Source organism: Scyliorhinus torazame, chromosome 22 (genome assembly GCF_047496885.1).
Source record: "Scyliorhinus torazame isolate Kashiwa2021f chromosome 22, sScyTor2.1, whole genome shotgun sequence".
Lineage (NCBI taxonomy): Eukaryota > Metazoa > Chordata > Chondrichthyes > Carcharhiniformes > Scyliorhinidae > Scyliorhinus > Scyliorhinus torazame.
The window spans coordinates 91,331,785-91,347,300 of NC_092728.1; the positions used below are offsets into that span (position 1 = coordinate 91,331,785).

The following is a 15,516-nucleotide window of genomic DNA, read 5'->3' on the forward strand; positions in this document are numbered from 1 at the left end:
CCCTTTCCAAAGGTGTGGCGCAGCACATGGCATTCTTACTGTTATAAGACTTGTTAGTGATATTCTTGTTCCCCTTTTCAAACAGCAGGTTTGAATTCCTTCCAGAAAGCAATTATCTCTTTTAAGTTATCAAGCAGTCTGGGAACTTTTAAAATGAAGATAGAAAGACACTTCTTTCAACCTGTGCCGTTCAAACCAGTCTAAAACTCAAAACAAAAGTAAAAACTCATAGAGCCGCAGCCCAGCTCCACCCACACAATGACATCACTGAAGCCATGTGATAAGACAAAAACATTTCTTAAAGGGACACTCCCATAACAATACTGACCATTTGTTCCCAATTTCACCTCCTGCCCCAATGTTAAATGCCATCGTAAGCGGTATCCACTCCTCAGATATAGTACTCTTCCCCTTTAATTTGTCCTCAACTCTCTTCTCCACCATCCCTGCACACCCCTCTTCCCAAAAAATCTTACTCTTGACCACTGTTCCTGTTCTTCGCCATTCTTGAAAGCCCAGCCTGTCAATCAGGATGACTTCTGGACAGAAAATCTATTGGAACCAATGGGGTTAAAACTTCATGGTGTGTGGAGAAATCCACCCCCCACATAAACTGTATCTTTTAACTGCAGGCCATTGATTTTGGCCCCGGTCACAAATTCAATTCCTTAGCTACCAACTCCATCCTCTGCCTGGGAATTGTTGGAGTCTGAACCAGATCATTTGCAACCTTGGTGTCCTCTTTTAGATGCGCTTCAGATCACATATCTGCACCATCACCAAGGCCACCTATGTCCACCTCCAAAACATTGTTTGTCTCTCAATCTGCTACTCAAATCTTCATCCATGACTTTGTAATCTCTAAATTTGATTATTCTTATCCTCTCTTGGATAGCTTCCCATTTTCCACCCTCTCCAAACTTGAATTCATCCAAAATTCTGCTGCTCATGTTTCACTGTCCGAACCTAGTTCGAGGTCCATCAACATTTAGATTTTAAAATTCTCGTCCTTGTTTCCAAATCTCTCAATTGCCTCACATCGTCCCAATCTCTGTTACCTTCTCCAGACCTATGACTATCTACAATTTCTAAGTTCCTCTTGTGCAGTCCTGATTTTAATTGTTCCACTGTTGGCAGCCATGTCGTCAGCTGGCTGGGCCTTAGGCTCTGGAACCATCTCCTCAATCTCTACCTCGCTCTCTGTCTTTAAAAGATTCCTTAAAACCTACTTATTTGACCAAACTTTTGGCCACTTTGCCTAATATATCCTTTTGTGGATCGGTGTTCAATTTTGTTTGATGACGCTCCTATGAAAAATCTTTGAATATTTTACTCCATTAAAGGTGCTTTATAAATACAAATTGTTTCGGTTATTGTTTCAGTCTCCACTCCATGGAACATTCCAACCACCTCTCAGAAGATCAGCAGAAAGATCTCTTCGACCAAAGAGTGCCCATTTGCTTGTTACAGAAGGACATGTTTCTGAAAAAGATGCAGGTAAAGAATGGCTCGAGTAATATTTATTTTTAATATCCAGTTTTCCATTCTGACATTAACTGAAAACTTGTTTTGTGGCTATATCTTCCAATGAGGTCTGTTGTATTGATAATAAATGTAGAAGTTGACTTCCGGGTGCGGCGATGACCAGCTGAGTCGCACGTTTCGGCAGCTCCCTGTGAAACGGACTTTTGGGCTCTTGATAGGAGCCCCAACGGCAATTTTAACGGCTGAAAACACCGTGTGGTAAACCAGAAGGGTGTTCCCCCTGGACACGGATGGAAAAAGGAGAGGAAAGTGGCCGGATTGCAGCGGATCCTTTGGAACAACGGCAAGGAAGGCAAGCAGAAACCAAGATGGCGTCGGAAGGTGGCAGTTTCATATGGGGCCCTGAACAACAAGAGTTTTTGAAACGCTGCGTGGAGGAGATAAAAAAGGAAATGAAGAAAGAGTTGTTGGCCCCGATATTACAGGCGATTGAAGGGCTGAAAGAGGAACAAAAGACCCAGGAGCAGGAGCTTCGGGTCGTGAAGGCGAAAGCAGCAGAAAATGAAAACGACATACAGGGCCTGGTGGTGAAGTCGGAGATACAGGAGGCACACCAGAAACGATCTGTGGAGAGGTTGGAGGCACTGGAAAATAACGCAAGGAGGAACAACTTGAGGATTCTTGGCCTTCCTGAAGGTGTGGAGGGGGCGGAGGTCGGGGCATATGTGAGCACGATGCTGCACTCGTTAATGGGAGTGGAGGCCCCGACGGGTCCGTTGGAGGTGGAGGGAGCATACCGAGTTATGGTGCGAGGATCGAGAGCAGGAGAAGCTCCCAGAGCCATAGTGGTGAGATTTCTCCGTTTTAAGGATAGAGAAATGGTCCTTAGATGGGCGAAGAAAACTCGTTGTAGTAAATGGGAGAACGCGGTGATCCGCGTCTATCAAGATTGGAGTGCGGAGGTGGCGAGAAGGAGGGCGAGCTTTAATCGGGCCAAAGCGGTACTTCACAAAAAAAAGATAAAGTTTGGAATGCTGCAACCGGCAAGACTGTGGGTCACATATCAAGGGAGGCACCACTACTTTGAGACGGCGGATGAAGCGTGGACTTTTATTGTAGAAGAAAAATTGGAATGATTGGACTACGAAAATGAACGTTTGGACAAAGTGGCGGGACGAGTGGGGGGGGGCGAAGAGGGATTGTATGATTAATCCTGCGGTATGGTAACTTTTCTTTCTCCCACAGGTGGTGATGGGGGGAGGTGGGGAGGGAGAGGAGATGGGGCGTTGGCCATGGGAGGCGGGGCCGAGGGAGAGGCGCGAGCTTGGTTCCCGCGCTATGATAATTATGGCGGGAATAGAGAAGCAGGAAGGAGGGGGCGCCGCACGGGGCGAGCCGTGATCACGGGGGGAAGCCGAGGTCAGCCAGAGTTTGCTGGCTTCTGGGAGCAACATGGGGGGAGTAATTACGCTAGCGGGGGGTCCAGCGGGGGGGGGGAGGGGGGAATTACTGGGTTGCTGCTGCTGGGGAAAGGGGGGAGTGGGGTCGGGAAAGGATGGGCGGGGGGGCACCGTCTGGGAGAAATACAGCCGCGTGGGAACTGGGCGAGAAGCTGGAAAAAGATGATGGCTAACCGGCAAGGGGGGGGGGGGGTGGGAAGCCCCCCAACTCGGCTGATCACGTGGAACGTGAGGGGGCTTAACGGGCCGATAAAGAGGGCACGAGTACTCGCACACCTTAAGAAACTTAAAGCAGATGTGGTCATGTTACAGGAAACGCACCTGAAACTGATAGATCAGGTTAGGTTGCGCAAAGGATGGGTAGGGCAGGTGTTCCATTCGGGGCTGGATGCGAAAAACAGGGGGGTGGCTATATTAGTGGGGAAGCGGGTAATGTTCGAGGCAAAGACTATAGTGGCGGATAACGGGGGCAGATACGTGATGGTGAGTGGCAAATTACAGGGAGAGATGGTGGTGTTGGTAAACGTGTATGCCCCGAATTGGGACGATGCCAATTTTATGAGGCGAATGCTAGGACGCATCCCAGACCTAGAGACCGGAAAGCTGATAATGGGGGGAGACTTTAACACGGTGTTGGAACCAAGGCTGGATAGGTCGAAGTCCAGGACTGGTAGGAGGCCGGCAGCAGCCAAGGTGCTTAAGGATTTTATGGAGCAGATGGGAGGGGTGGACCCGTGGAGATTCAGTAGACCTAGGAGTAAGGAGTTCTCGTTTTTCTCCTATGTCCATAAAGTCTATTCACGCATAGACTTTTTTGTGTTGGGTAGGGCATTGATCCCGAGGGTGAGGGGAACGGAATATACGGCTATAGCCATTTCGGATCATGCCCCACACTGGGTAGACTTGGAGATAGGGGAGGAAACAAGAGGGCGTCCACCCTGGAGAATGGACATGGGACTAATGGCGGATGAGGGGGTGTGCTTAAGGGTGAGGGGATGCATTGAAAAGTACTTGGAACTCAATGACAATGGGGAGGTTCAGGTGGGAGTGGTCTGGGAGGCGTTGAAGGCGGTGGTTAGGGGGGAGCTGATATCAATAAGGACACATAAAGGGAAGCAGGAGAGTAAGAAACGGGAGCGGTTGTTGCAAGAACTTTTGAGGGTGGACAGACAGTATGCGGAAGCACCGGAGGAGGGACTGTATAGGGAAAGGCAAAGGCTGCATGTGGAATTTGACTTGCTGACCACAGGCACTGCAGAGGCACAATGGAGGAAGGCGCAGGGTGTACAGTATGAATATGGAGAGAAGGCGAGCAGATTGCTGGCACACCAATTGAGGAAAAGGGGAGCAGCGAGGGAAATAGGGGGGGTGAGAGACGAAGATGGAGAGACGGAACGGGGAGCGGAGAGAGTGAATGAAGTGTTTAAGACATTTTATAAAAAATTGTATGAAGCTCAACCCCCGGATGGGAGGGAGAGAATGATGGAGTTTTTGGATCGGCTGGAAATTCCCAAGGTGGAAGAGCAGGAAAGGATGGGATTGGGAGCACAGATCACGGTAGAAGAAGTGGTGAAAGGAATTAGGAACATGCAGATGGGAAAGGCCCCGGGACCGGACGGATTCCCAGTTGAATTTTACAGAAAATATTTGGACTTGCTCGCCCCGCTACTGACGAGGACCTTCAACGAGGCAAAGGAAAGGGGACAACTGCCCCCGACTATGTCAGAAGCAACGATATCGCTTCTTTTAAAGAAGGAAAAGGATCCGCTACAATGCGGGTCCTACAGACCAATCTCCCTCCTCAATGTAGACGCCAAGGTCTTGGCCAAGGTAATGGCAATGAGAATAGAGGAATGTGTCCCGGGGGTGGTTCATGAGGACCAAACTGGGTTTGTGAAGGGGAGACAGCTGAACACGAACATACGGAGGTTGTTAGGGGTAATGATGATGGCCCCACCAGAGGGTGAAACGGAGATAGTAGTGGCGATGGATGCCGAGAAAGCATTTGATAGAGTGGAGTGGGATTATCTGTGGGAGGTGTTGAGGAGATTTGGGTTCGGAGAGGGGTATGTTAGATGGGTGCAGCTGTTGTATAGGGCCCCAGTGGCGAGTGTGGTCACGAATGGACGGGGATCGGCATATTTTCGGCTCCATAGAGGGACAAGGCAGGGATGTCCTCTGTCCCCATTACTGTTTGCACTGGCGATTGAGCCCCTGGCGATAGCGCTGAGAGGTTCCAAGGGATGGAGGGGAATACTTAGGGGAGGAGAAGATCACCGGGTATCTTTATATGCGGATGATCTGCTACTATATGTGGCAGATCCAGCGGAGGGGATGCCAGAAATAATGCGGATACTTGGGGAGTTTGGGGATTTTTCAGGGTATAAATTGAACATGGGGAAGAGTGAGCTGTTTGTGGTGCATCCAGGGGAGCAGAGTAGAGAAATAGAAGACCTACCGTTGAGGAAGGTAACAAGAGACTTTCGTTACCTGGGGATCCAGATAGCTAAGAATTGGGGCACATTGCACAGGCTAAATTTGACGCGGTTGGTGGAACAGATGGAGGAAGATTTCAAGAGATGGGATATGGTAGCATTGTCAATGGCAGGGAGGGTGCAGGCGGTTAAGATGGTGGTCCTCCCGAGATTCCTTTTTGTGTTTCAGTGTCTCCCGGTGGTGATCACGAAGGCTTTTTTCAAAAGGATAGAAAAGAGTATCATGGGTTTTGTTTGGGCCGGGAAGACTCCGAGAGTGAGGAAGGGATTCTTACAGCGTAGTAGGGATAGGGGGGGGCTGGCGCTACCGAGCCTAAGTGAGTATTATTGGGCCGCTAATATTTCAATGGTGAGTAAGTGGATGGGAGAGGAGGAAGGAGCGGCGTGGAAGAGATTAGAGAGGGCGTCCTGTAGGGGGACCAGCCTGCAGGCTATGGTGACAGCCCCATTGCCGTTCTCACCAAGGAATTATACCACGAGTCCGGTGGTGGTAGCTACACTGAAGATTTGGGGACAGTGGAGACGACATAGGGGAAAGACCGGAGCACTGAGGGGGTCCCCGATAAGAAACAACCATAGGTTTGCCCAGGGGGGAATGGATGGGGGATATGGAATGTGGCAAAGAGCAGGTATAACGCAATTGAAAGATCTATTTGTGGATGGGAAGTTTGCGAGTCTGGGAGCGCTGACCGAGAAATATGGGTTGCCCCAAGGGAATGCATTCAGGTACATGCAATTGAGGGCTTTTGCGAGGCAACAGGTGAGGGAATTCCCGCAGCTCCCGACACAAGAGGTGCAGGACAGAGTCATCTCAAAGAAATGGGTGGGGGACGGTAAGGTGTCGGATATATATAGGGAAATGAGAGACGAAGGGGAGACTATGATGGACGAACTAAAAGGGAAATGGGAAGAAGAGCTAGGGGAGGAGATTGAGGAGGGGATGTGGGCAGATGCCCTAAACAGGGTAAACTCGTCGTCCTCGTGCGCCAGGCTAAGCCTGATTCAGTTTAAGGTATTACACAGGGCACATATGACTGGAACACGGCTCAGTAAATTTTTTGGGGTGGAGGATAGGTGTGCGAGGTGCTCGAGAAGCCCAGCGAATCATACCCATATGTTTTGGTCATGCCCGGCACTACAGGGGTTTTGGATGGGGGTGACAAAGGTGCTTTCGAAAGTAGTAGGAGTCCGGGTCGAACCAAGCTGGGGGTTGGCTATATTTGGGGTTGCACAAGAGCCGGGAGTGCAGGAGGCGAAAGAGGCCGATGTTTTGGCCTTTGCGTCCCTAGTAGCCCGGCGCAGAATATTGCTAATGTGGAAAGAAGCCAAGCCCCCGGGGGTGGAGACCTGGATAAATGATATGGCGGGGTTCATAAAGTTAGAGCGGATTAAGTTCGTCCTAAGGGGGTCGGCTCAAGGGTTTACTAGGCGGTGGCAACCGTTCGTCGAATATCTTGCGGAAAGATAGATAGGGGAGAACAAAGAAGGCAGCAGCAGCGGCCCAGGACTTGGGGGGGGGGGGGGAGGGATGGGGGGGGTGTGGCCTGAGACAAGGCAGTTGCCAATTAGGGCTAGTTTTTATTTTTTGTTATTTAATATTTATTTATTTGTTGTTGTTTTTGTTTAAATTTAAAAAGGTCATTATTATCTGTATTGTTACAATGTTGTGTAAGGGATGCACAATGTACTGTGTTGGTTGACCAAAAATTTTCAATAAAATATTATTTTTAAAAAAAAAATAAATGTAGAAGTTACGACACTGAAATAACCCACTCACTCAGCCCAACTACTAAGTTTATATATTACATTTAATGCACAAAAATAACCCAATGTGTTTAACAAGAAGTTTCTTTTAAATTTTACACTGAGCCACAAAAGAAAGTATCAAGACAGGTGACAAAGAATTTGGTCAATGTTATGGCATGGCTGATGGTAAATGCCGAGCTGCCCCAAATGCCAGAAAGGAAACTTGAAATAGTTGCCAAATGTTTTTTTTGTTGCAATTTGTATAGTATGTGGAGAGGTTCTGAGATCCAGATATGATGCCCCGACTACTTGTAATGATTTTATAATAAAGTAAATGTTTATTAATAATTAAAGAAAAAAATTGAATTACACTTAAACATAAAAATGGCTTCAAACAGTAACAATACTATAAAATTGTCTCAAAAGATCTTAATTTACCTACCCCCCGAGCTATCGAATTCCAGGAACTTTTACCACACAATGCCCTTCGTTTCTCTTGAGGTATCCTCTGAGGTGGACAGCAGCTGGTTTTTCAGGCCTGGCTTTGTTCACACATCTTTCTTTTTTTTTTTATAAAATATTTTATTGAAAATTTTTGGTCAACCAACACAGCACATTGTGCATCCTTTACACAATATTATAACAACACAAATAACAATGACCTATTTTAGAAACAGAAAATGAATAAATAATAAATAACAAAAATGAAAACTAACCCTAATTGGCAACTGCCTTATCACAAGTAACACTCTCCAGAAATATAATTTAACAGTCCAATATATAATTATCTGTAGCAACGACCTATACATATTATACAGTATATATTAACAACCCTGAGAGTCCTTCTGGTTCCTCCTCCCCACCCCCACCCCCCCTCCCCCCCACCCCCATCCTGGGCTGCTGCTGCTGCTGCCTTCTTTTTTCCATTCCATCTATCTTTCTGCGAGGTATTCGACGAACGGTTGCCACCGCCTAGTAAACCCTTTCATATCCCCCATCCATTCCCCCCGGGGCAAACCTATGGTTGTTTCTTATCGGGGACCCCCCCAAGGCTCCAGTCTTTCCCCTATGCCGTCTCCACTGTCCCCAAATCTTCAGTGTAGCCACCACCACCGGGCTTGTGGTGTAGTTCCTCGGTGAGAACGGCAATGGGGCTGTCACCATAGCCTGTAGGCTAGTCCCCCTACAGGACGCCCTCTCCAATCTCTTCCACGCCGCTCCCTCCTCCTCTCCCATCCACTTACTCACCATTGAAATATTAGCGGCCCAATAATACTCACTTAGGCTCGGTAGTGCCAGCCCCCCCTAATCCCTGCTACGCTGTAAGAATCCCTTCCTCACTCTCGGGGTCTTTCCGGCCCACACAAAACCCATGATGCTCTTTTCAATCCTTTTTAAAAAAGCCTTCGTGATCACCACCGGGAGGCACTCAAACACAAAGAGGAATCTCGGGAGGACCACCATCTTAACCGCCTGCACCCTCCCTGCCAGTGACAGGGATACCATATCCCATCTCTTGAAATCCTCCTCCATTTGTTCCACCAACCGCGTTAAATTTAACCTATGCAATGTGCCCCAATTCTTGGCTATCTGGATCCCCAGGTAACGAAAGTCCCTTGTTACCTTCCTCAACGGTAGGTCCTCTATTTCTCTACTCTGCTCCCCTGGATGCACCACAAACAACTCACTTTTCCCCACGTTCAATTTATACCCTGAAAAATCCCCAAACTCCCCAAGTATCCGCATTATTTCTGGCATTCACTCCGCCGGGTCTGCCACATACAGTAACAAATCGTCCGCATACAAAGATACCCGGTGTTCTTCTCCTCTAAGTACTCCCCTCCACTTCTTGGAACCCCTCAACGCTATCGCCAGGGGCTCAATCGCCAGTGCAAACAATAATGGGGACAGAGGGCATCAACTGCTTTGTCCCTCTATGGAGCCGAAAATATGCAGATCCCCGTCCATTCGTGACCACGCTCGCCATCGGGGCCCTATACAACAGCTGCACCCATCTAACATACCCCTCTCCAAAACCAAATCTCCTCAACACCTCCCACAAATAATCCCACTCCACTCTATCAAATGCTTTCTCGGCATCCATCGCCACTACTATCTCCGTTTCCCCCTCTGGTGGGGGCATCATCATTACCCCTAACAGCCTCCGTATATTCGTGTTCAGCTGTCTCCCCTTCACAAACCCAGTTTGGTCCTCGTGGACCACCCCCGGGACACATTCCTCTATTCTCATTGCCATTACCTTGGCCAGGATCTTGGCATCTACATTTAGGAGGGAAATAGGTCTATAGGACCCGCATTGTAGCGGGCCATTTTCCTTCTTTAAGAGAAGCGATATCGTTGCTTCAGACATAGTCGGGGGCAGTTGTCCCCTTTCCTTTGCCTCATTAAAGGTCCTCGTCAATACCGGGGCGAGCAAGTCCACATATTTTCTATAGAATTCGACTGGGAATCCATCCGGTCCCAGGGCCTTTCCCGCCTGCATGCTCCTAATTCCTTTCACCACTTCTACCTCGATCTGTGCTCCCAGTCCCACCCTTTCCTGCTCTTCCACCTTGGGAAATTCCAGCCGATCCAAAAAGCCCATCATTCTCTCCCTCCCATCCGGGGGTTGAGCTTCATATAATTTTTTATAAAATGTCTTGAACACTCCATTCACTCTCTCCGCTCCCCGCTCCATCTCTCCTTCCTCATCCCTCACTCCCCCTATTTCCCTTGCTGCTCCCCTTTTCCTCAATTGGTGTGCCAGCAACCTGCTCGCCTTCTCCCCATATTCGTACTGTACACCCTGTGCCTTCCTCCATTGTGCCTTTGCAGTGCCCGTAGTCAGCAAGTCAAATTCTGCATGTAGCCTTTGCCTTTCCCTGTACAGTCCCCTCCTCCGGTGCTTCCGCATATTGTCTGTCCACCCTCAAAAGTTCTTGCAGCAACCGCTCCCGTTCCTTACTCTCCTGCTTCCCTTTATGTCCCCTTATTGATATCAGTTCCCCTCTAACCACCGCCTTCAGCGCCTCCCAGACCACTCCCACCTGGACCTCCCCATTATCATTGAGTTCCAAGTACTTTTCAATGCATCCCCTCACCCTTAGACACCACCCCCTCATCTGCCATTAGTCCCATGTCCATTCTCCAGGGTGGGTGCCCTCCTGTTTCCTCCCCTATCTCCAAGTCTACCCAGTGTGGAGCGTGATCCGAAATGGCTATAGCCGTATACTCCGTTCCCCTCACCTTCGGGATCAACGCCCTTCCCAGCACAAAAAAGTCTATTCGCGAGTAGACTTTATGGACATAGGGAGAAAAACGAGAACTCCTTACTCCTAGGTCTGCTAAATCTCCACGGGTCTACACCTCCCATCTGCTCCATAAAATCTTTAAGTACCTTGGCTGCTGCCGGCCTCCTTCCAGTCCTGGACTTCGACCTATCCAGCCCTGGTTCCAACACCGTATTAAAATCTCCCCCCATTATCAGCTTTCCCATCTCTAGGTCCGGAATTCGTCCTAGCATCCACCTCATAAAATTGGCATCATCCCAGTTCGGGGCATATACGTTTACCAAAACCACCGTCTCCCCCTGTAGTTTGCCACTCACCATCACGTATCTGCCCCCGTTATCCGCCACTATAGTCTTTGCCTCGAACATTACCCGCTTCCCCACTAATATAGCCACCCCCCTGTTTTTCGCATCTAGCCCCGAATGGAACACCTGCCCCACCCATCCTTTGCGTAGCCTAACCTGGTCTATCAGTTTCAGGTGCGTTTCCTGTAACATAACCACATCTGCCTTAAGTTTCTTAAGGTGTGCGAGTACCCGTGCCCTCTTTATCGGCCCGTTCAGCCCTCTCACGTTCCACGTGATCAGCCGGGTTGGGGGGCTTCCTACCCCCCCCCCCTTGTCGATTAGCCATCCCCTTTTTCCAGCTCCTCACCCGGTTCCCACGCAGCTGTATCTCCCCCAGGCAGTGCCCCCCCCGCCCATTCCCACCCATACAGCTCCCCCTCTCCCCAGCAGCAGCAACCCCAGTAATTCCCCCCCTCCCACCCCCCCCCCGCTAGAGTAATTACTCCCCCCCATGTTGCTCCCAGAAGTCAGCAAACTCTGGCCGACCTCGGCTTCCCCCCGTGACCTCGGCTCGCACCGTGCGACGCCCCCTCCTTCCTGCTTCTCTATTCCCGCCCCTGATTATCATAGCGCGGGAACCAAGCCCGCGCTTCTCCCTTGGCCCCGCCCCCAATGGCCAACGCCCCATCTCCTCCACCTCCCCTCCTCCCCCCATCACCACCTGTGGAAGAGAGAAAAGTTACCACATCGCAGGATTAGTACATAAAACTCCTCTTTCCCCCCTTTTTTTAACCCCCCTCTTCGCCCCCCACATTCGCCCCCACCACTTTGTTCAAACGTTCTTTTTAATAACCCGCTCATTCCAGTTTTTCTTCCACAATAAAAGTCCACGCTTCATCCGCCGTCTCAAAGTAGTGGTGCCTCCCTCGATATGTGACCCACAGTCTTGCCGGTTGCAGCATTCCAAATTTTATCTTCTTTTTTATGAAGCACCGCCTTGGCCCGATTAAAGCTCGTCCTCCTTCTCGCCACCTCCACACTCCAGTCTTGATAAACGCGGATCACCGCGTTCTCCCATTTACTGCTCCGAGTTTTCTTTGCCCATCTAAGGACCATTTCTCTATCCTTAAAACGGAGGAATCTCACCACTATGGCTCTGGGAATTTCTCCTGCTCTCGGTCCTCGCGCCATCACTCGGTATGCTCCCTCCACCTCCAACGGACCCGCCGGGGCCTCCGCTCCCATTAACGAGTGCAGCATCGTGCTCACATATGCCCCGACATCCGCTCCCTCCGCACCTTCAGGAAGACCAAGAATCCTCAAGTTGCTCCTTCTTGCGTTGTTCTCCAGTGCCTCCAACCTTTCCACACATCGTTTCTGATGTGCCTCATGCATCTCCGTCTTCACCACCAGGCCCTGTATGTCGTCCTCATTCTCGGCTGCCTTTGCCTTCACGACCCGAAGCTCCCGCTCCTGGGTCTTTTGTTCCTCCTTTAGCCCTTCGATCGCCTGTAGTATCGGGGCCAACAGCTCTTTATTCATTTCCTTTTTGAGCTCTTCCACACAGCATTTCAAGAACTCTTGTTGTTCAGGGCCCCATGTTAAACTGCCACCTTCCGACGCCATCTTGGTTTTTGCTTGCCTTCCTTGCCGCTGTTCTAAAGGATCCACTGCAATCCGGCCACTTTCTCCTCCTTTTTTCATCCGTATCCAGAGGGGATTCCCTTCTGGTTTACCGCACAGTGTTTTTAGCCGTCAAAATTGCCGTTGGGGCTCCTATCAAGAGCCCAAAAGTCCGTTTCACCGGGAGCTGCCGAAACGTGCGACTCAGCTGGTCATCGCCGCACCCGGAAGTCGTTCACACATCTTTCTGACCAACTATGCCTGCTGTCTGCTGGGTGATCTTAATCATAGAATTTACAGTGCAGAAGGGAGGCCATTTGCCCCATCGAGTCCTGCACCAGCTCTTGGAAAAAAGCACCCTACCCAAGCCCACACCTCCACCCTATCCCCATAACCCAGTAACCCCACCCAACACTAAGGGCAATTTTGGACACTAAGGACAATTTTAGCATGGCCAATGCACCTAACCTGCACATCTTTGGACTGGGGGAGGAAACCGGAGCACCCGGAGGAAACCCATGCACACGGGGAGAACGTGCAGTCTCCGCACAGACCGTGACCCCAAGCTGGGAATCGAACCTGGGACCCTGGAGTTGTGAAGCAATTGTGCTAACCACAATGCTACCGTGCTGCCCACATTCTTTCCCTTTGATATCTCCTTTATGTCACCCAGTGCTCTTCAGCCATGCTGTTTCCCATAATTGATCAAATTCATTTCCTTACTTTAGCTCTTTGGATTTAAAGGAGAAATGAACTCACCCTATCTGTACTTTACTTCTTTGCACTTTTTAAAAACCTGTATATCTTCTCTTTTAAATGGAAACAGCCCATTCAAATCTACTCCTGTTATTGCATTATGTAAACATTTGTTTGAAGTCCCTCTAGGTTCATTACCCTATCAACCATTTCTTATTGTTAATTTAGATTCTTCACAGTCACCCTATCTTTCACTCCAATTACCGTACTCCCAAACCCCAACAGCTTGCTTTCCAGTACTGCAGAAAAATGACAATGGAATTATCAAAAGAAAAATGTCACAATTTCTTTGTTTTCCTGACATCAAAAAGTGATGGTTTGTGATGCAGAACAAGGCCAGCAGCGCGGGTTCAATTCCCGTACCAGCTTATCCGAACAGGCGCCGGAATGTGGCGACTAGGGGCTTTTCACAGTAACTTCATACTTGTGACAATAAAGGGTTATTATTGTTATTATTATATTGCAGGGCAAGCATGGATCCCAAACATTTTCTACTATTTACTTCTGTGCATTCCTTCTCTTCTTTCCTATCTTATGTGCTTCAAAACCAATAGTGCTACTCCGTACTTTCATAATGAGAGACTCCAGGGATGCTACTAAAATGCAAGTCTATCCTAACCTGATCACACTGTGAAACTAGTCTCTACCTCAAAGAAAGTGGATCAGATTCAGAGTACAGGGCAAACTGAATAAACACACCTTTTTGCCATGTTATCTGAGAGCCCTAATCTTGTTTTTAATAACTTCAGACCTTAAGCTTGCTTCTTTCATCTTTCTAGTCGGGATGACTGGCAATGTGTCGCATTTGCAGGGCAATAGCATTGGAACACCACGTAGGCCAATCTTTTGTACTTTTACCGTCAGCTTGCATTTTTTATAATACTTCTATAATTTACTCTTGCCTTCAGTCACTGCATTTCAGAAAGTAATTTATCCTTACCTAGAATAGGTAATTCATGTGAAGATGTTCTATGTAGAATTTTTTTATTGTGAGCCTTGTGAAACAGTACCTATATGTATAGTAGTTAAATAGGTTCTTTACTGCATTTGTTAAATGTTAAAATAAGATAGGGTAACTTTGGCATGCAGGAATGATGGTAAACAATTGCAGGGTTTCTGGTAAAAGACTCTGACCTCAAGCACAGTGCATCCGAAGGTACATTCGAACTCGGGTCTCACTGAACTAATGAACACGCAAAGAACTTTGCAACTTTTAAGGTTGACATCATTTTCTTTCATTTAACATATACAAAAATAATTCCTGTGCTTTCAAAAAATAAATGCTATAAATACATCAGATGTCCAGGTGTTCACAGCATTCAGATAATAAAGTTAAAATACGATTATCTTGTTACATTACGGTACAAAAATACTACAAAGGTGCTTAATGGGTTAGCCATGCTTAATGCAACACTGTCAACATACAGGATTCTTATCTAGAATAGGTCGCAAGTTCAGTGAATGACCATCATGAATTCCTGTAAATGCAACAGAGATGACATTAATGAACCTTCACTTTTAAAAGTAACAGATTAACTGGTCTTTTCGATGCCGATTGTGGGGAAGTTGCAGGTTGTTGAATGGTTGCTGTGTTTGCCTATTTAATAGTCACTGCACTTATGTAATTTTATTCCGTGGAAAGTGCTTTGAGATGTTCCTAGACTTGTGGTGATGCACGATATAAATGCATGACTTTTCATTTTCTCTTTTACAGAAGAAAGTTGGTAATTTTCCTGAGCTCCTTGACATGTAATGAAGTGGATTCAAATGATGCAGATAATAATCAAAAGTACATCCAGGAAACCTGACCTACCTCAGTCAAGTTAGATTATGAGTCGCCCCATGAGCCTTCCAATAGCTGCGCTGCTGGGAGTGCGTAATCTTGTACGTACTGTTTCCTCCATTGTAACTGCATATAAAGCTAGAATGTTACACGTGTTTAACAGTTCAATTTAGGTTCTGGGATTTCTATTATTTACCTCAGCTGTGTTTTTAACTGATAATTTTATTTTTCTAATCAATCTTTCTTTTGTAATTAACACTTCTGTGCTCTGACTGCACATTAATGTGTATATTGTATTTATATAAATATGGTATAATGTTTGTAAATTTTGTATGGTTTTGCAGTAATAAAATTTACCTGAAATGCTGATTCTTTTTCTTTCCTATTTCCTCTAAAAGCTAACTCATTTCCTGTTGCAATCATTCACAGATGGTCTGGAGCATGGTTGCAATTTTCAGTAACACTTGAAAAGTGCCTTGGGATGTTTCACTATGTTGAAGGCACTATATACAAGAGTAAGCTGTCAGTTAAATGCTAAGTTAGAGCTGCACTGTTCCTCTACAGCCACGCTTGGCTATTATCAAAGGAGAA

General features: G+C 47.7%; 1 protein-coding gene across 3 annotated transcripts in view; it reads left to right on the plus strand.

Moving 5' to 3' along the window:
- Positions 1-15,292, plus strand: part of cntrl (centriolin) — a 202,457-nt gene extending 187,165 nt beyond the window's left edge. For all 3 annotated transcript variants that reach the window (XM_072488558.1, XM_072488560.1, XM_072488559.1), the window contains 2 exons: positions 1,383-1,497; positions 14,857-15,292. In XM_072488558.1, the coding sequence (XP_072344659.1) occupies positions 1,383-1,497; positions 14,857-14,870 (129 nt within the window). In that variant the 3' untranslated portion in view covers positions 14,871-15,292. The remainder of the gene's footprint in view (positions 1-1,382; positions 1,498-14,856) is intronic.
- The last annotated feature ends 224 nt before the right edge of the window (positions 15,293-15,516 follow it).